This window comes from Sitophilus oryzae, unplaced genomic scaffold (genome assembly GCF_002938485.1).
Source record: "Sitophilus oryzae breed Bouriz unplaced genomic scaffold, Soryzae_2.0 scaffold_1007_pilon_pilon, whole genome shotgun sequence".
NCBI classification, from domain to species: Eukaryota; Metazoa; Arthropoda; class Insecta; order Coleoptera; family Curculionidae; genus Sitophilus; species Sitophilus oryzae.
The window spans coordinates 1,495,968-1,517,673 of NW_022145624.1; the positions used below are offsets into that span (position 1 = coordinate 1,495,968).

Here is a 21,706-nt window from a genome sequence, read left to right on the forward strand (position 1 = left end):
GTTGTAGCTCCTTCGGTAGTTATAGTTGTTCGGTAGTTATAGTAGTTAAAATTTAGAAAAGATCTAGTAGTTCTCAAAATTTTGGTAAAAAGTCATTTTTTTGGAAATTTTAAAGTAAAATAACTCCGTTATTTTTGACTTATTTGAAAAAACGATGAAGAGAAAATATGTTTCTTTTATCGAGATCTACCAGCCCTTAAAATACTTGCACTTATTTCTGGGATAATTAATTTGAATCGATTTCTGATATGTAATTGAAAAAATTACAAACTGATGATGGCAAGTTCATTTCGCTCTTAAAAATTAACCAAAGTATGTGTTGACATCTTCCCCTAGGAGATGCAAGACCTTGTCGTTGGTGGGGAAGCTTCTGGTCAGGTGCTGTGGGGAATCCCCCCTAACACTTGGCTTGGTCTAAGAAGTATCTCACTCATCGTCTTGTCCCTGACTGTAGTGTCGTGGCCAGGGAATTGCACCAAGACATATAACAATACCGGGCGGGACTACGGACAGCCTCAACCTTGGGGCATCGGGGGGCACCCCATTGTATTTTACCCCTTACTTCTACATGCGGGGCTCTGTAGAAGTGGACCGACTGTCCCTAGCGACTCACGGGAACACTATGAGATCTGGTAATAATAGTAATATAAACATCACCGGTGAAGCTGTGGAGAAACCCCCTAGCAACACTGGGAACAGTAACAATGAAAGTTCCAAGGGGCGAAACCCAAAGAGAACTACAGGATAGGTGGCTGACACTTGCGTGAGACCATCCTCCGCAAGTGGCATACAAGTTACCACCTCCTCCAAGGGTCGGGAGCCTACCTCCTACTTCTAAACCCAACAGGCGACACACAAGCTACCGTTTCGTCTACCCGGCCGCGATTTTACTAAATATATACTATTACAGCACAAGACACGCCCCCAAATACGTCATTGGAAAATATAATCTAGCTTAGCACATTCCTCCAAAATCTAAACGTTTGCAGCACAACAACGTGGCTGAGTCATACAAATCGGTTGAAATGGAATAAATTGAATTTTAATAGATACTCTTTTAATTGGAGCTATATCTAATATCTGCAAAATAAAACAGCACAAAGCAACACACAGCAACATCTAATGAATTTTGGAATTAGGAAGATTAGACATGATATTAAGGGACAGGTTGTGTTTTCTTTTTCTGGAAGGGCGCCCACTTTGAATTCTCTGTCCCCCCATTTTAGCATTTTGTATCTTTCTTCTACTGCGTGCTGTAGGCTGGACTTTTATTAATTTTGGAATGAATCCAACTGACTACCTCTGTTAATTGCTCTTAGGCTTCCAACTCTCATGTTTTGCTAAATCTGCAATACGCCTAAACTCCCTTTTCAGACTTTCCACTACATTTTTATGTTTTTCTCTACCTAAAACAAAAAATATTAAGCAAATAACAATATTATAACTTTTAGATTAACTTACAAGGTTTACTTTCAATATTTTCAACATCAGTTATAGAATCCGATTGGGTTTGATTACTTGCGTTTAAAGTGGTATTGCATTCCCCAAATGCAACCGAATCGTCATTTTCGATCATGTTTTTAACAAATGAACAGTTTTTTTACCAGTGGCTAGATAAACAATTATTTGTCGGTCATTTTCCGTTAACTGGGGACTCGATAAAATATTGATGCTAAACGAATTTTCTACAGCACATAAATGTTTGCAAAAGGCCCCTCCTGTTCCACTAGCGCAATTGCATAAGGCGGAATTTGTTAGAACAGTATAATGCATATTTTTGTCTTCAGCTGAAGAAACTAAAAAAGTTTCATTATCTATTTTCTTAACTGTTAGATTTCTAATTTTATCTTTAAATTTTAAGTAGTTTAAATTAATTTTCGTTTTTCTGTTGCTAGCAAATGATATCAGACGTCTTTTATGGTAACATTCCAGAATATTGGTTATAAAATCTAATGCCACAGCATTAAAGGATTTACATCTTTCCAGTATAATATCTTTCGGTACTCTGGTAGATGCTTCAACAAAGTTGTTTGTGTTGTGTCCTTTAGTACACAATGATTTTCTATAAAATTGACACCACTCGTTCCTTCTTTCCCACAAATTTTTAAGATAGTTGATAAAATTTGGGTATTTGCATTTTTCACATAAGGTACCAAATAATTCCTCTGCTTCTTCTTCACTTTGTGCATAAAGTATATAACGGAATTCCATCATAAGTTTTTTTCTCTCTTTAATATGATGATTTTTTGCATCCCACAACCATCTCCACACAGCCTGACACACGTGAAATGAACATAAAATTAAATTTTCCAACGACGTATTGTTGTGCTGCAAACGTTTAGATTTTGGAGGAATGTGTTGAGATAGATTATATTTTCCAATGACGTATTTGGGGGCGTGTCTTGTGCTGTAATAGTATATATTTAGTAAAATCGCTACCCGGCCTGGGTCGTAGCTCCTCGACTGTGAAGGACACGGGTCTCCGTAGGAAGTCCTGGGACTGTATGATGAGTTATAACTCAAGAAAGGGGGACACAATAGATCTCTAAGGTCGCAGAGATTAACCCCCCTCCCACTTATTCTAAATTCTCTAAATTCTAATGTGTTGACATGAATCAAAAAACAAAATGCTCAGGCTCAGGATTCATGTTTCTAACCGTAAAATGATGTTTTCGAAAAATTTACACACGAAATTATTGCCCAGGGTGTTTTAAAGTTAAGGTCAAAAAACAATCCCTCGATTAACCCTGTATAATATGCGAAATGCTACAGTTTATAAAAAAACTGAGTTTAGGAATTAAAGTTGATATATTTACAGTATTTTATATGTACAGTTTGCTAAAAAATTATGAAAATAGGACTAAAAATAAAAAAAAAACACTTATTATTTTTTTATACATATATTTTTTTTATGATTATACAGTATTTTTAATTTTTATATGTATATTTTATACGTTGAACAGAACAAATTGATTACAATAGTAGAGAGGTTTATAAACATCTTCATCCCCAGCACTCGAACGAATGGATTTATTAAGTCTCGACAATTCTTTTCTGTAAACAATTCTCATAATTATTTTTCTACAAGACGATAAAATGGTATTTTAAAAAGATTAATTCACGAGCGATGAAATCGCGAGTGAATTAATTTCGGTAGACGATAATGCAATTTTATTGTCGTGTATAAAACAATATTTTTTCCATAGCGAGTTACGTTTTAAAAAATATTCAGAAATTATTATTATTATTATTTCAAGGAATTTATTACAACAAAAATATTGTGCAGGGTTGGCGTTGGTTTCTATCTAATTTGACAAATAAATAAAACTGACTTTTTAGTTGTCAGTTTTGAGTCAATATTTTTTAATTCTATTTCGTGTCGATTGCTGATTGAATTAGAGTCAGAAATGGCTCAAAACGAAATCAGTAAATTACCAACAGATATTCAGGCTGAGGTGGCAAACGCCATATCCAAACTACTTCCATTTAAATCCCGAATAACTTATGAAAAGGAATACAAAAATTTTCAAAAATGAAAGCAATTAAAGAACGTGCGAGAAGAAATAAAGTTTTTAACCTATCCTCGCTGTTAAAGTTTCATTTAATCTACACTTGCGGTTAAAGTAGTATTTTATCTACTATTTTTAATAGATATAAGGCAATTTTAATAGTTGCTATGAAAAAAATAATCTGTATTACTAGTCGCTTCAGGGTCTACCTCCCTGAATTTTTCAATAATAGTCTCGTAGGCCTGATTTTTCTTTTTCCGGTTAATGTATTCTTTTGATTTTACTCGCCAGAAACAAGGAACACTCTTGTACACAAACATTTGCGTAGGTCAGACGTTATTTGTATTTGATTAGATTACTAAAATTAAAATAAAACCACAAACAAATCTTTGTGAGCGTCCCCACGACTTCTCTAAGAAGCTCAAACTTTTAATTCAGTCTTCTAAAATTTGTTCAAACTTGCTGTCCATACTACATCTGGACCACGGTTTAGTTAGAGTACGAATTTTTATACAAAAAAAAATTCAACATTTTTCGTATTTTTATATTCTAGTTTTTATTCGAACACATAAATTATGGTATTGGTCACATATTCCTTCAGCTCCAAGTAGAGGATGCCTGTGGGAAGAAGCAGAGTGCTACATCCGCTGGACAGCTTCCATTGATGTGTGTCATGTTTCTGCTGGAACTGTGACAGGAATATCGGTAGAGCTGTGGTAAAGTTGTGCGTTTCTTGTAGAGTCACTTGCAGGATACCAACTGCATCATACTCGTAGTCAGTGCTTGGTACGTTCGAATTCACCACTGATACCTAGTGTTAAAAAAAATAATTAAGCTTTATTCAGAACATCAAATTTAGTGAAATAAATTAGTGGTTTCAATTATACAGGGTGGCGCCTCTCATACGCCGCGGAAGCTCCAAGGAGAATGGTAGTCTATATCGAAATTAAATTTGCGCAGCATATGTAGGTTAACTGAAAGCATTTTACTGAAATCATTTAAAATATATAGAATTATACATTATACAGGGTGTCCCCAAAAAAGTTACACATCAAAGTTGTGTTTTTTCTAATAATTTAATTTTCTAATAAATTAATAATAGGGGTAGTTTATTTCAACCCCTTCCACTCATTTTAACAAGTGAAAAATTACCAGTGTTCCGTTTAAAATAACAGTAAGCTTCCATAAAAAGTAGTCTAATCTTTAACATTCAAGATTAAATATCAAACGGTAATTTTTCCGCCATCTGTGTACCGAAATTTCCCCCTAATGGTTGACTCTTCGTTTTGTAGAAGCAAACTAAAATCAATTGATATAAGGAATTATCTTTTGAAACAAACCGTATTCTCTGTTATCTCATTTCAATACAAACCGTAGGTATGTATTGAACTGTAGGCATAATTTGTATTGCTTGATTATGTGATACAAAACTTTCAATAAAAATTATAGCCTCGATAAGCATTTTAAGCAAAACTAAATAATTTATATTACTGAAAAATACCAAGTAATATCCAGGAGTTGTAGATGGAGATGGAGTTGTAGCAGGATCTGTACGTGAACTTGAAGTTATTTCTTTAACTAGATTTGCTTCCTAAAAAAACAAAGAACAAGAAGTATTATTTTTTTTTAATTTCTTGTCAAAAATCCTTATTCCAACAATTACTATTAAAACTCCAACCACTAGACGTAGAATTTTTTGGGCTTATTCTACACTAGATTAGTATAGAGTAGATCTTAATTTTTGTATTAACCGAGTTATAGTATAGTACTTCTAGTACTCACCTCTTGAGCAAAGGAAGACCAAACAAAGAGTAAATTCAACAAAATAACCACCTTCATTTTTGAAAACGTATTGTACACAACTGACATTGATAAAAAAAATAATACCTGCTTTATATATAGTACTCGATTTTTTCTAATCTTATGTCAACACTATTTTTAAATTAAAGTGTTTTCATGAAAAATCACCAGACTATTTTGCCTGATTGATCTTGAGAAAATAGATCAATAAGGAATTATAAGAAAATGCTATACGTATTTAATTTCTGTTTAAGTACTCAAAAGTCACTTAAACTATTGATAAGATTGATAACCTAGAAGGTATAAATCAAACCAGCATCACTTTTATATATATATATTTTTTTATTATTATACAGTATTTACAGTTTTTATATGTATATTTTATATGTTGAGCAGAGTAAATTGATTGATATAGTTGGTAGGCTTTGAATAGTTTTAAATGAACGATTATCTTCAGATTTCAATCTTCTAACAAATAAAACTATTTTTAGCACATATATCATAACCAAAACACCATTTTTCTTCTACAAGGGTCAGTAAATGTCTAAAAAATGCTTTTTAACATTAAACAATTGTTCAAATGACTCTAAAAAAGGACTTTTTAAAAATGTCTTACTTTTAAAAATGTCTTAAAATGTCTTACTTTTAAGACTTGTGTTAAAAATGTCTTACTTTTAATATATTTTTTAAATGTCTTACTTTTAATACTTATGTTAAAAGTAAGATATTTTATTTTAAATCATTTTTAAAATAAGAGACTTCTAACACAAGTGTTAAAAGTAAGGCGTTTAAAAGAAGTGTTAAAAGTAAGACACATTTAACACAAATATTAAAACTGAGACTTTAACACAAGTGTTAAAAATAAGACACTTTTAAAACAATTATTAAAAGTAAGATTATTTTGTGTTAAAAGTCTTTTACTTTTAAAAATATCTTACTTTTAACACAAGTATTAAAAGTAAAACATTTTTAACACCAGTCTTAAAAGTAAGACATTTTAAGACATTTTTAAAAGTAAGATATTTCAAGACATTTTTAAAAGTAAGATAACTTTTAATACAAGTGTTAAAAATAAGGCACTTAAAAGAAGTGTTAAAAGTAAGACACATTTAACACAAGTTTTAAAAGTAAGGCTTTAACACAAGTGTTAAAAGTAAGACATTTTTAAAACAATTATTAAAAGTAAGACGTTTTTAAGACATTTTTAAAAGTAAGAGACTTTTAACAGAAGAGTTAAAAGTAAGACATTTTTCAAGCCAGTTTTAAAAGTAAGAAAGTTTAACTCAAGCGTTAAAAGTATACTACTTTCACATATATTTCATAAAATTACATTTTAGACACTGGCAATATACCCACGTTTAAAAAATAATAATTTTACTGACATTTGTACAAAAAATAGTATTTTTTATAAAACAACCAACTAATTCAACCATTCTAACATATTTATTTCTTCGTTATAATATCAAAAATAAACAATATATTGCACATTCACATTCCTTAAACCTACTATTTACATACATCATTGCACATTGAATGGTAACTGTTATGTTAAATTGAAACAAAAAAAAATAATATCCTTTCAGACGTTTCAGCTCATCTGTCCCACCATCATCAGTCGTTCGGTGGACCTTCTCAAGGCCGAAGGACCATTATGGAACAGTCCAGATGGTCCAGGAGGTGGGTTCTGGCTAATTCCCTGGATCTGGCGCAGTCCACCGGCATCTACGATGTCTTCGGAGATGGACCTGTTCCTAGAACGACGGTTGTGGTGGTTGTTGGTACCACCACCGGGTCCCAGACTGATGTGGTGGTGCATGGCAGGTGTGGGATCCCTTAGTTTCCTGCTGTGAGGAATTGACTGCAAGGAATCCTCATAACTGCTGGAAAAAAATACACTGAGTTTAGAAAATAAATACGTTTAAAATAGGAGACAGTTAGAACCATAGACTTAAAATAAAATATAGACTGAGCATCTCATTCATAAATAGCTGGAACATACGGTCAGACACTGTCTTGTTATTGTTGTGTTATTGTTTTAGGTTATAACGAGTGCGACACGAGCGATAGATAGGTTGTCTCTGTCGTAACGGTCGTTCCCTGACGACTCTGCCGAGAAACACAACACTGTCTTTCGTTTCTCAAGTACACCTGAACTCTCCGTATCATAGCCGGGTAATTTTTTTATTTTAATGAAGCTATAATTAAATTAAAAATATATCGTATTTCAACTTTTTTATATTTTACTAAGATTTAGGAGAGGTTTTTTAAATAAAAGTTTAGAAAAAACGTCTTAGAGTCCAAAAAGGATAAAAATAATAAAATACACGTTATAGAAGAAATTTTATAATCGAAATTACGTAATTTTTGAAATTAATAATAAATTATTAATTTTAGTCAAACATTTACAACCCCTAATATTAATCAAAACAGGATCTATTCCACAGATATAATAGAATCGGCGACAGAGAGAGAAAAAAAAATATGATTGTTGTAATTTTTTTTCTGGTTAAGTGATGTCTTATTATGTAAAATAGAGAAAACATAAATCTGTTCCATTAAAGCAAGGAAGGTGATAGGAAGGGGATAAAATGAAAACTACATTTATTTAACTCGGTACTGTCTTTATTATACCGGGTGCGTCCCAAAAGTGGCTCAACCCCATAATTTTTTTATATTTTCAAATAAAAAAACAAGATTTAGTATGTTAGTATATGACATAAATTAGGATTGATTGACGCATTCAATTGTTTTTGGTCACTTTCTGTTTCACCGGAAATGACTATAACTTTTAATTTTTAAACGGCACCCTCGGTATATTTCTACTTTATTTGATAGAAAATGACACTCTGAATAGAATGACATATCATATGTCAACTTTTGACACTTTCGCATATGGTTTAATTGTAATTGTAACACGTGGTTCATAACGACAATTTGACTCGAAATACCAAGTGTGTGGTATCAATATATTCATAAAAAAATGCTTTTTCCAAATATGCTAACGAGTCACCCTTGTTCCATTTGAAAAAATTGACATATGTATGATTAAAAATATGATTTGTACATCTTTTAATCGGCCTAGACAAGACACGAAACCCATTAGACGATCAAAACTATTTTTCCAAGGCTCCTTGATTAAAACTTAGTGTTTTTAACAACACCATGGCACCCTGGATTGAAATTTATAATACGATTTGTTTTTAAGCGACAATGTCAAAAGTTGACATATGATATGTCATTCTATTCAGAATTCTATTATCATTTTCTATCGAATAAAGTAGAAATATACCGAGGGTGCCTTTAAAAATCAAAAGATGTAATCATTTCGGTGAAACAGAAAGAGACCAAAAACAATTGAATACGTCAATAAATCCTAATTTATGTCATATACCTACTAACATACAAATCTGTTTTTTTATCTGAAAAAATAAAAAAGTTATAGCGGTGAACCACTTTTGAGACGACCCGGTATATTAAAAAATATTGTCTCATAATGTAATATCATATTAAAATTCTTGTATGTTATTTTAGATTCTGAAGATAATTTTAGAATAAACCGGAATATATTTTTAATAAAAACATTATTAATTATTAACAGGGTTATAATTATGATTTTGTTACAATGTAAGTAAGTAAATAATGTAATATAAGAGAAAAAATTCAGATTTTACATTTTACTAAAATATTATCTAAATAAGCGCCTTTCTACAACAACGCCACTGACTCCCAATGGGTAAATTGAGAGTTGCCTACGGTCAAAAAGTCGTTTCAAGACTTAAATGGATTATTTAAGTCAAATTTCTTGCAAATTTGGCACTGGCGAACCATATTTTATAGTTCTTGAACAGAAAAAGTCAATAAAATAAACATTTAAGCATTACAAGCTAAGAAAATGCGTTAATACAGCCGGGGAGATAGCGGCAACAAAGCTTTACCGCACAGATGCGACACGTACTACAAGGTAATAAATGAATGAATAGGCTCCCTCGCCTCTAATCGGTGTTGTCATATTGTAAAGAACTTATCCTTTTTAAACAGTATCCGACTTATAATTTAGTAGTATAAGGACTATTTAATACATCTCTGGAATATTAAAACTTACTTTATTAAACTGTAGTATTAATATCTCAATATATGTGTATAACAAGAAAAAAAATGTTGATAATATTAAAGACGTGACAACATAGGCTGGATGAGGAAGGCTCGGTCGACTGTACCCAGAAGTAAACATGTGTACAAAAAATATATTCTGTCCGCGTTGAGATGTAAATAGTGTAGTCTATATTTTATTTTAAGTCTATGGTTAGAACAAGTTAAGAGGGATTTTTTTTATTTATGTCACGGACAAGATGTAAAACCGGCCTGGTCAATATACAGCGTGGTCAGAATTATATTCGGGAAACATATTCTGCAAATAAAAGTAAGCGTTTCGTTTTAGAGATACTGGGAGTAAAAGTTCCATTTTTATTTATTAGCTGTAGACCCAGAGCACAGTTTATAGTTAATATTCGGTGCCCAGAGAGATAGAGAGAGTTTTATCCATTTTATATATTAATTAATTTACCATCAGTAAAGTTTGTATATCATTTCGTATAAACGGTACTAAAAAGAGGAGTATCTGTAAAACAACGATATCACACGATAGGTAAATAATAGATTTTAGTACTGCAGAAACATAATGGTCAAAAGGTACTGGTTTAAAAAATTAAGATTAAAGTTAATTAATCAACTTTTAAGGTATAAAATTCAGTAAGTGTTATTATTAATAAAATATTTTGTTTTATTTATTCCTGTGCACTATTAAAATGTTATTATTTGTATGTACAGGGTGTCCCACTAAGAATAGCTCTCGGCTGTATCTCGGAAAGTACTAGCCGTAGGGGCTGCGGAAAAAAATATTTATAACTAAAGAGGCTATGAGAAATTGCTGGAAATTATTTTCAAGTTCGTAGAACGACCGCTAGGGGGCGCAACTGCAACAAAAAATAAGAAAATCGAGTTTTTACAGAATTTTGTCTAGATAATGTGTACTATAAGTAATAGCTTCATAATCTTCAGTAAATTTTGAATATTTTTTGTTTGAGCCATCTACCAAAATAAAGTGGTGGGGGAAGGTTAGATCTGTTTTTATTTAAATATTAATAACTCTGGACTGGATCATCGGAATCCAACAGGCAAGGGCTCGTTTAAAAGAGCGTTTCTTACTCTATATTATACCATATAAACAATAATAATAAGCTTTTGAACATAGACACTAGGGGGCGTTGTCTTACAATTTAACTAACATTGCGCGTTTTTTCAAAAAAAAATAAATGCAATAGTATATGTAATTTTAGCTGATAGGAAAGAGTAGAAAAAGCTTAAAAAGTCAGCGAAAACCGCATCTTGATATATTCTTTCAAACCGAAGATATTAGCAGAATTATAATAAATACCAAAAAATAAGCCCTTAATTACCTTTTTTTACAATAGTACACAATACAAATCAGTAGCCCGCTTGATTATGCCCATTCTAACAAAAAATAAAATAAAAACAGTTAGTTTATTTTAAAATCGACGAAAGACCAGAATACCATAATACCAGATGTATTAATATCTAATAATAAAGATATTAATAAAAGTGAACAAGAAACGATGATTCAGTGAAGTCATGGTAGGCTTTGGAAAAAAGTTGCTTTTGACGTAATAGTATAAACGTCAAATTGTTATTAGATCAACATTTTGATAGCCTTAGCAGCGTTTTTTATTGTTTTTATTATTTGAAGTAGTTGAAGTTGTTGGCATTTTGAAAAAGCAATCGAAAGATAAAAGACTATCAAAATGTTGATCTAGTAACAATTTAACATTTATACTATTACGTCAAAAGCAACTTTTTTCCAAAGCCTACCATGACTTCACTGAATCATCGTTTCTTGGCCACTGTTATTAATATCTTAATTATTAAATATTAATACCTCTGGTATTATGGTATTTTGGTATTTCGTCGATTTTAAAATAAACTAACTGTTTCTATCTTAGTTTTAGTTAGAATGGGCATAATCAAGAGGGCTACTGATACCGTGTTGTAAAAATAAGGTAATTAAAGGCTTATTTTTTGGTATTTATTATAATTTTGCTAATATCTTCGGTTTGAAAGAAGATATCAAGATGCGGTTTTCGCTAACTTTTTAAGCTTTTTCTACTCTTTCCGATCAGCTAAAATTACATATACTATTGTATTTAATTTTTTTGAAAAAACGCGCAATGTTTGTTAAATTGTAAGACAACGCCCCCTAGCGTCTACGTTCAAAAGCTTATTATTACTGTTGATACGGTGTAATATAGAGTAAGAAAAGGCCTTTTAAACGAGTCCTCGCTAGTTGGATTCCGATCATCCAGTCCAGAGTTATTAATGTTTAAATAAAAACAGATCTAACCTTCCCCCACCACTTTATTTTGGTAGATAGGGGAAAATGGCTCTAACAAAAAATATTCAAAATTTACTGAAGATTAAGAAGCTATTACTTATAGTACACCTTATCTAGGCAAAATTGTGTAAAAACTCCATTTCATAATTTTTTGTTGCAGTTGCGCCCCCTAACGGTCGTTCTACAAACTTGAAAATAATTTCCAGCAATTTCTTATAGCCTCTTTAGTTTTAAATATTTTTTTTCCGCAGCCCCTACGGCTAATACTTTCCGAGATACAGCCGAGAGCTGTTCTTAGTGGGACACCCTGTACATAAATTATATTGATAAATAATAATAAAGTCAGGAAGTTTCTTGAAGCTTGAAAGTAAGAAATAGTTACTTTTTATATTTTTTTAGTATGTGGTGTTTTGTTTAAAATACACCCTTGTTTGTTTTGTATTGACATAGACTGTGTTTTTTCTAAATAAAATAACTGGATTAGATTTTTTCAGTTTTATACAGTCTTTTTCATAATATTTTGAAGTAATCACTTGTCTCTAAAATTTTAAATACAGGGTGATTCGAATTGTATTCCGGAAACTTTGGCAGCGTATATTCTGCAGATAAAAATAAGTAAAAAAGTTCTTATAAATATATGTCTAAAATCCTTGGTTACGGAGATACAGGGTGTAGAAGTTTCAATTTATATTTCGTTTTTTTCCAAATAATTTTTGAAGTAACGTCAATATTTGGATGAAAATTGGTATCTGGGAGTTTTTTGATATGAGAAATTTGATATTGATGTCAATATGACTCCTACTTGTAGAGGACGCCACCTACATATTTTTTAACTAGTTTGACGAGTAATAACTTTTCGTTCGTACCTGTATAAAACTATTGAATAAAAAATATATATTTAGGACGTTTTTTACGTAAAAAAGGTCTCTTGAGTCATATTGACATCAAAATCAGTTTCTCATGTCAAAAAAACTCCCAGATACCAATTTGCATCCAAATATTGACGTTACTTCACAAATTATTAGGAAAAAAACGAAATAAAACTAAAACTTCAATACCCTGTATCTCCGAAACTAAGCATTTTAGAACAAACGATTATATAAACTTTTTTACTTATTTTTTTCGGCTGAATATAATATACCCCGTATATTAATTTTCTGCTATGCGTTACAATTGTTCCAACTTATTTCTGCGTAAAACAAAATAAACTACTTTGAAATTAAAATAATAGACACATCGATCACTGTCAAGGACTTTGTCGTTGGACACACTATACATGGCAGTTCCTATAATATGTCCTGAGCCGATACACAACCCGGTATAAGTTAATATTGTTAGCATTATCCTAATTTAAAACCATAGAGGAGAAAATATCTATACCAAGAGCTTACTTGGTGCTCCCCTCTGAGCTCCTACTGCTGCTATGGCCACAATGACAAGGATGCACAATGGTCGCGTCCGCAATTCCAGAATCATGCCCACTGGAATGCAGACTCGTGATCGACTTTTCCAGACCCACAGAGCTACGAGAATGACCTCTATAACCACTGGGTCTAGTTCCGTACCTCGGACACGAGATGTCGTGATGGTGACTCCTTTGACCAGTATGGTACCCCATATTCATGTCGACTGATCCGACGTCTGGATATGGAACCGGCGTACCGTATCCAGGAGGGTATAGACCTGTCTTTGATGAAGCTAGAGCGTAACCAAGGGTGGAGGAATAGCTTTCTAGGCTTCTACGTTTTTTTCTTCGGCTACAAGCCACGCAAATGGCTGTTATGAGAGCTCCAAGGAAGACAATACAGCCTAAGATTATAACTCCTATTTCTAAGGATGATAGAATCAATTTTGGTGTTCTGGTATATGGTCTGTCAGGGATAATAGTGTTTCCACTGGATAGTGATAAAACTTTTGAACCATCTAGTCTGTGCTCTATTTCTTGTTGTTTGACTGACAGAATTCTGAAAATAATATTATTATTTACTTCTTTAAGTAAAAAGTTTTTGGAAAAAAAAGACTTACTTTTCAAGTTGTGTCATGTCGATGACAGTGTTCAGTGATGGGTCCACAGCGTACAAGTACATGTCAGTTCTGTGAAACAGATTGTTATTTAATTTTATAGTGAATAAAAAAGATATTCATGGCAATAAATAAAAATAATGGTACTTACGCTGTACTATCAATTTGGTTACGTTCGTTGTGCGGTTCCAGCTTTCTGACTCTTATGTCGTACCCTGTAGCATTGAATAAGGCCCTGCAATTAATTTTAACAGATTTTTAAATAAAAATCTGGGGTGTCCCAGAAATAAGTACAGATATTTTAACTGGTAATTATTTCGACTCCAGAAACACGCCTATGCTGTGAAGTTTTTTTCGCGAAAAAAAACTAAGCAAATTTGAAATTCTTTGAAAAAAAATCGAGATATACCACTCCTTAAAATATCTGTACTTATTTCTGGAACACCCTGTATTAAGCAATTTTTTTCTGACAAAAAATAGTGCAAAAGTGAAGAAGCATACGATTTCACTGAATATCACATAGATTTGTTGGTACCAACAGTACCAACATGTCTATTGGTGTTATATAATAATAATAATAATAGCTCCCGTATATAGCGTTTAATGCCTTGGGAGTAGCAAGGTACAGCTTGCCATGCTAGAGCCGTTCGGTATACAAGGAAGATAATGTGGCTAGCACTACGCTTCAACCGCCTATTATTACCTCAGGATTGTGAATCCCAAGTACTCATTTAAGGCTGAGTCGACCTAGGTACCCAAACTATTTTTATTTTTAATAAAAATAGTCTGCTGATGAAATGCCAGGTGTAGGATTCGAACCCACTACCTTGAGATTGGTAGACGAGAGCCTGTACCTCTACGCCACCGAGCAGCTTTGGTGTTATATACTTACATAGTAATGTTGTTCATGTTACTTTCGACATCAGTAGGTTTCATTCCCATCACCATTATAAGTTGTTTCTGTTCATCCAAGACGTAAACCTATCGAAAAATAATTTAATATTAATTTTATTTTAATAATATCACTTATACTAAAGAAAAAATATTTGAAAATTATTACAAAATGAAACAAAAACAAAAATAAATTAATATGACCTGAATTAGACTTAAAAGGACTCAAAACAAAGTTGGTTGTAATGGAAACACCCCTCTTAAAAGTCGGGAGCATATTTCAAGGCGAAAATCACTTAGAACTTTGCCAACTCCACTACACTCCCTCAAACTCTAGCAACTTACTGAGCTTTATGGCCTCCCAAGTTTTTATTCGGAAGTTTTGAGGGCGCTTGACAAAAGAGACCAAACCAAAAACTAACTTATAACCCTTTGCCTTGTACAAAAAATGGGTGTTGAAATATTGATATGCGGTGTATGAATGTATATACTGAGTGATTGAATGAAAAATATGTGGTAGTAGGTATAAAAAACTATTTTTTTCAAACGTCATAAAAGTATTAATTTTTGCGATTATCGATCACGTGGTATTTTATCGCCGACCGAAAAGATTTTGGGAGACGATAATGCTATTTTATCGTCGTGTAAATAAATAATCAGGCTGAGGCGACAAACGCCATATCCAAACTACTTCCATTTAAATCCCGAATAACTTATGAAAAGGAATACAAACATTTTCAAAAATGGAAGCAATTAAAAAACGTGCGAGAAGAAATAAAGTATTATTTTATCTACTATTTTTGATAGATATAAGTCATAATATTTATGATGCTTGAAAAAAATAGCATGTTCAATTCGGAGTAAAAATGACTTTTTGTGCCTCGCTTGTAAAATGTCAAAAAGCATCATTTTTATTCAAAATAAAACAATATACTATTATTTAAATATGCTAGCTGACATATTATATGCCAGATTTTTGTATAGGTATTATTACACCATGCAGGATGGTTTAATAAAGTAGGTAATGAATTTAAAAACTACTTTATGATCAAGATGTCTCTTTTCTCGACAATTCATCTTTTGATTCCTCCGAATAGTTTTACTTTTATTGGAGATTTTCGCTTTTAAAGAAGACCTAACACAATACCAATTTTAGCATGGAAATATGCCTTTGTTTTGGTGCTCATCAACACACTTATGAAATAATGCTTATTGTTTTTGAATGGTTTCTAATAAAAAAAATAGATAATAAATGTCTTACCAAAACATTAGCTATGGAACTATGTCCATCATCAGCCCCTCGTCTATCAGTAGCTTTAACATCAAACCCAAATACTTTTCCAGCATCATTTAAGAACGATGCAATAGCTCTAACCTGTCCGGAAGAAGAATCTATGGTAAATCTTCTGTTTGCATCATCGGATCTACTTAAAATCTGATAACGAACTTCCCCATTTAATCCCAAATCCGGATCCGCAGCCTGTTTGTGTAAAATAGTAACATTGTAAGTCAAAAAATAAACTGATTAGTCATATATTAACTTACATGCAATTTGAGGACGTCATATCCATAAGCTGCTGTTGTTGGAATAGCTGCAACTATTGGTCTTCCCATAACGCTGAATTTGGGAACATTGTCATTTTTATCAGTGATCCTTACTATTACTTTAACTTCATTTAAACCTTGATAAACAAAATAACATTTTATCACCCTCAAATTCACCACTAAATCATCAAAAACCTACCCAAATTGCCTAGTCTGTCATTGGTAACGGGATACACCACAACAGCCATATCTCTACCAACTTTAAACTGATCCAGACGTACTACCAGTTCATACAACGCTTTTTCCTCTCTGTCTGGACTTCTTAGAAGTAAAATACTTCCATTCTTTGAATCTATAGAGAACATACCATCTCCATCATCACCCACCAGACTGTAACGAAGTTGGTGAGATCTATATGATTCTGTGACGTTAAGGGTTAGGAGTTGAAGAGGTACATCAGAGTTTTCTTCTACTTCTATTTCGTAGTAGCGATGAGCGAATACTGGACTGTCAGTTGTCTGGACGTCTTCTGGGACATCTATGACTGACACTAGAAAAAAAAATGAACTTAGTTATACATATAATAAAAAGAACTGTAAGAATGTTACCCATTAATAAGGCTGTAGCACTGAGACTTGGTGAGCCCAGATCTGAGGCAACTATGGTCACATTGTGGCTTTTTTGAGTTTCGTAGTCAAGTTTTCCGATGGTTGTGATGATCCCTTCTTTGGAGTCTACCGAAAATAGGTTTAGACGTCCTTTTTGGAAGGGAATGTCAAAAAGAATGAGTCCATTTCCATTCCCGCTGAAGTCGGAATCGTTTGCGAATACCCTGGTGATTGGAGTACCTAAAAATATAATATTTTTGAGATCCTGATTAATATATTATCGGAAAGTGTATTAAGATATTTCTAAAATGAATATACAGGGTTGTTTACCACATACGACACGGAGTACTGTAGCTAAACGATGACATTTTTACAAATTGTAAGTTTTGGGTTCGATGAAAGACTATTAGAGGTACAATTTAAAAATAATTTTACAAGATACAGAGTGTCCCAAATAAGTAAAAAATATCAAAGTTGTATTTTTTTAAATAGAACACCCTGTATATTATTATATTTTTACATTCTACGATTAAAATAAAGGTAAATTTGATTAAGGTTTATTACACTTAAACCTTACCGTTTTTTAAATATTTTCAATTTTGTGAAATTGCAGCAAAAATTTTAAAGCTTTATTTCTCCAAGGGTATCAAAGTTTTTAATACTAAATATTTACTGAAGTTTATTTATTGATCAGTTATTGTGTCGCAGTAATAAAAATAATGCTACCTTATACAGAGTGTCTAAAAATTTATTTTAAATAATTTCTAGCTTTAAATGCCAATAACTTCTTTAATTTAAATGGAATGCCCTGTATATTTTAGGAGAATCAGATGCACAATTTAATTGTCTCTCAAATTGTATTATACCATTTTTTACTTATCTCTTTAAGTTTCCGTAGAAAATGCATTTTCTTGTAATTTAGAATTTATTTATCAATATACCCATGGAATATTGACATTTTAGATTATTTTTAAAGATGTACCGAATTTTTAAAGAGTGCAGATACTAATATTGTCGATATAGTTTGTTTATTTCATTAAAAAATAAAAAAATAAAACTATTTAAATATTTGTTAAAGAAGACCAATTAATATGATTCCAGTATTCAAACTACATTAACTGACTGTTTGCGTTGATTAATAATAATTGCCCCAAATACTCAAAAACTGAGTTTTGTATGTGTATTAGACAGTGTGGTAAAAAGTAACACCTTAAAAATGATATTTCATTTTTTAATAAATGCTTATTTATAACAACACAGACGTTCATTTTTATAACTTATTATTATATTGATTTCTGACTCAAATCCACATTTATTTAGAATAATTTATTATCGAACACAATTAAGTATGTAATTAATTAGTATATGGGCGGAAATAATGGTGTTGTATTTAATTAATGGTATACTCTTTTATAAAGATTTAAATAGTTTTCTTTTTGCATACAAATGGGCTAGTAATATTATCGTTTTTAGCAAAACGATAATATTACTAGCCTGTACATTTTGTACATTTGTTGCTTTAAAAACAATCTAAAATGTCAATATTCCATGGGTATATTGATAAATGAGATCTAAATTATAAGAAAATGCATTTTCTGCGAAAACTTGAAGGGATAAATAAAAAATGGTATAATACAATTTGATAGACAATTAAATTGTGCATCTGATTCTCCTAAAATATACAGGACGTTCCATTTAAATTAAAGAAGTTATTGGCGTTTAAAGCTAGAAATTATTTAAAATCAATTTTAAGACACTCTGTATAAGGTAGTATTATTTTTATAATTGCAACACAATAACTGATCAATAAATAAACTTCAGTAAATATTTAGTATTAAAATCTTCGATACCCTTGCACAAATGAAGCCTTAAAATTTTTACTGCAATTTCACAAAATTGAAAATATTTCAAAAACGGTAAGATTTTAGTGTAATAAACCTTAATCAAATTTACCTTTATTTTAATCGTAGAAACTAAAAATGTAATAATATACAGGGTGTTCCATTTAAAAAAATACAACTTTGATATTTTTTACTTATTTGGGACAATCTGTATCTTGTAAAATTATTTTTAATTGTACCTCTCTAATAGTCCTTCATCGAACCCAAAACTTACAATTTGTAAAAATATAATCGTTTCGCTACAATACTCTGTGTCGTATGTGGTGAACAACTCTGTATATTGAGAAAAAAAACTAATATCTAACATTTTTTTAATAAAATTACAATAAAAATACTTACCAATAGGGCTGTTTTCTGAAACTGTAGCATAATAAACAGGCGTCCTGTTACCATTTTCAGACAACATATCATCGTACCCATAAAATACAGGGGCATTATCATTGACATCCAAAACATTGACTTCTACGTTAACAGAACTGCTCATTGACTTTCCATCTAGCGGGTTATCTTTGGCTACAACCACAAACGAGTATCTGTCTCTGATTTCTCTATCTAATTGTCCCTCAACACTCAGCTGTCCTGTGTAAGTAGATATGGCAAAAGGCACAGATTCATTGTTTTCACTCTTTATGAAGTAGGATATGTTTGCGTTGGCACCATAATCCGCATCCATTGCCTCAATTTTTCCTGTAATTTAATCATAATTAATATGATCTAAAAAAATTTAAACTCGTACTTACCCAAAACTTTTTTACTATAATCCGCTTCCTCTGTATCAAAGTTATACCAAGACTTCTTAAATACAGGGGTATGATCATTCACATCCTTCACGACAATACGCACCAAAATGTAGTCTTTCAACAACCCCAAGTCAGAGGCCGAAACATTTAATCTAAACTCTGATTCAGGCGGAAGTGTTTTGGTTACTGATATCTCTCCAGTAGTTGGGTGTACCATGAAGTACTGGATCAGATGGAAAGGTTCAGAAGATTTGTCGTTGGGTATGAAAGTTTCTGAGACCATCTCGTATTTTACCATGGCGTTCTCACCGGCGTCTTTGTCTGTGGCTATCAGCTTCAGCACTTGATTGCCTGCGAAAGAAATAAATATGTCATCTGTCATAATACAGAAATACACGTCTGCGATTTTGGTTTATTTGAGTAAAGTTACAGTTGAGGGTGAAGTGGAGGCTAAGAATCAGTTTGAGTATTTTCCAAGAGTATGGTTTAGGTATGTGGATGATATTTTTGCTGTTTTTGACACACATTCGGAAAACATAGATAATTTTATTTCTAAGTTAAATAATCGTTTTCCTTCCATTAAATTTATGCATGAAATTGAGAACAACGACAGATTACCATTTCTAGATGTATTAGTTATTAGAAATAATAATAATTGCCTGGAATTTAATATCTATAGGAAAAATACCACTACACGCAGATATATTCCTAATGAATCATATCATAGTGTTGAATAAAATGGCTAGTTTTAAATTTCTTAGTTCATAGATTACTTAGTTTTCCACTTTCCAGCAAAAGATATGAAATAGAAAGAGATTACATTAGGAATGTAGCTGAGTGTAATGGATATTCTCCTTCACTAGTTGATAAAATAATTAGAAAACGTAGGTATAGGTTAATGATTTCTGAAAATTCGACTTTTCAAATGGAGAAAGATACGTCAAAATATTTTTCAATACCGTTTGATAGAGAGTTATCCCGTGGTCTAAAAGGAATTTTTAAGAATGTCAATTATAAACTTGTGTATAGTGCTAATAATAAATTACAACAATTATTAGGTAATCCAAAGGATAAAACACCTCCACTGGAAAGATCCGGTATTTATGAAATTTCTTATAAAGATTGTAATCAGAAATATGTTGGGCAAACTAGAAGATCAATATTAACTAGATTTAAAGAACATTTAGCTCAGATAAGATATGGTAGACCGGATAAATCTTGCGTTGCCGAACATATTGTTGATAAAGAACATTGTATAGATCTTAATAATTTAAAATTAATTAAACAAGTCTCAAATTACAGACAATTAGATGCATATGAAAGCATCAGAATTAATAAATGTAAAGATGGTATAAACAGAGACAACGGTCCAATTCCTTCAAGTTCTTTGTTCCTACTACTCTAGTGGCCGAAATTTAACTGTTACGCTCGGTGGGCTCTGACTCGGTTGGCTAGATCTTGCCACGCCCACTCGGTGCCCACTGAGCTAGTATATAAACGCTCAACTTGTAGATTGTATTTTAGTTTACAATCATCTGCTGATGATGCTAACATGGTTAGCGAAACGCGCGTCCAGTGTAAAAGTAAAAGTGTTTTGGTGTATTGTGGTGATTTAGTGTTTTTATTTTGCTGAGTAAAGTTAATTAATTTTAACTCATACTAACACTTGTAACTAATTATTAAGCTACTTGTTAAAGATATGTAACAAATTGTTTTGTTTTGTCATGGTAACCATGATGTTATAGCGTATTTGTTGTATTAAAAATATGAAAAAAAAATGGAATAAATCGCAAACTATTAAAAATAGGTATATGATATACTTAATAAAAGTTGAAGAGTTTTGTAAAATCTATCAGAAAAAATTATAATATATGGGGTGTACAATTTAAAAAATTTGAGATTTTTTAATTTTAAATAGTAGAAATTCATAAAAATATTTTGGACACTCTGTAGCATTTAAATAAAATATCTTTACATATATCTTTTTTTCATCTCTATAAAACTCTCATACCAAATTTTGATACTTTAACGCGGAATTTTACGCAGAATCTAAAAATAAAATAAAAAATAGGGTGTTGCATTTAAAAAAAACATATGTTATATCCGCCACACTTTTTTGAAGTACCTTGTATACTCTATAATAATTTTAAAATGTGTAACTTAACTTTCCCTATAACTTTTATATTTAACATTTTGTTGTAAACCTCGAAACAAATGAGATAATGGACTTTACTCTGTCGTTAACTCACCCTGTACATGATGTCTTATTTTCGTGTGTTTTATA

The 21,706-nt window shown here is 31.6% G+C and overlaps 2 protein-coding genes across 6 annotated transcripts in view; both read right to left on the reverse strand.

Annotated features, from left to right (window-relative positions):
- Positions 1–4,032: 4,032 nt before the first annotated feature.
- Positions 4,033–5,503, reverse strand: LOC115889765. Its single transcript, XM_030909873.1, has 3 exons — positions 5,292–5,503; positions 5,011–5,100; positions 4,033–4,320 (listed from the first exon to the last, which is right to left on the reverse strand). The coding sequence occupies exons 1-3, from the start codon at positions 5,376–5,378 to the stop codon at positions 4,066–4,068; spliced, it is 432 nt and encodes a 143-aa protein (XP_030765733.1). The 5' UTR covers positions 5,379–5,503; the 3' UTR covers positions 4,033–4,065.
- Positions 5,504–5,626: 123 nt separating this feature from the next.
- The window catches only part of LOC115891789 (cadherin-89D), a 69,611-nt gene continuing 53,531 nt past the window's right edge, over positions 5,627–21,706 (reverse strand). For 2 of the 5 annotated variants that reach the window (XM_030912378.1, XM_030912356.1), the window contains exons 13-23: positions 19,423–19,773; positions 19,022–19,369; positions 16,782–17,021; positions 16,373–16,723; positions 16,174–16,310; positions 15,890–16,108; positions 14,630–14,718; positions 13,889–13,972; positions 13,741–13,809; positions 13,107–13,679; positions 5,627–7,186 (exon numbers count right to left, since the gene is read on the reverse strand). In XM_030912378.1, the coding sequence (XP_030768238.1) occupies positions 6,898–7,186; positions 13,107–13,679; positions 13,741–13,809; positions 13,889–13,972; positions 14,630–14,718; positions 15,890–16,108; positions 16,174–16,310; positions 16,373–16,723; positions 16,782–17,021; positions 19,022–19,369; positions 19,423–19,773 (2,750 nt within the window). In that variant the 3' untranslated portion in view covers positions 5,627–6,897. Of the gene's footprint in view, positions 7,190–13,095; positions 13,680–13,740; positions 13,810–13,888; positions 13,973–14,629; positions 14,719–15,889; positions 16,109–16,173; positions 16,311–16,372; positions 16,724–16,781; positions 17,022–19,021; positions 19,370–19,422; positions 19,774–21,706 lie in introns of all 5 variants that reach the window. The other 3 variants (XM_030912351.1, XM_030912360.1, XM_030912369.1) reach the window with 3 other exon arrangements.

What these genes read in the sequence shown, in the direction of transcription:
- LOC115889765 (XM_030909873.1), bottom strand. Translation starts at nt 5,378, where the DNA reads ATGTCAGTTGTGTACAATACGTTTTCAAAAATGAAGGTGGTTATTTTG. An exon ending in GGTCTTCCTTTGCTCAAGAG is followed by an intron (nt 5,101 to 5,291) that starts GTGAGTACTAGA and finishes TTGTTTTTTTAG; the next exon opens with GAAGCAAATCTAGTTAAAGA. An exon ending in CAACTCCTGGATATTACTTG is followed by an intron (nt 4,321 to 5,010) that starts GTATTTTTCAGT and finishes TTTTAACACTAG; the next exon opens with GTATCAGTGGTGAATTCGAA.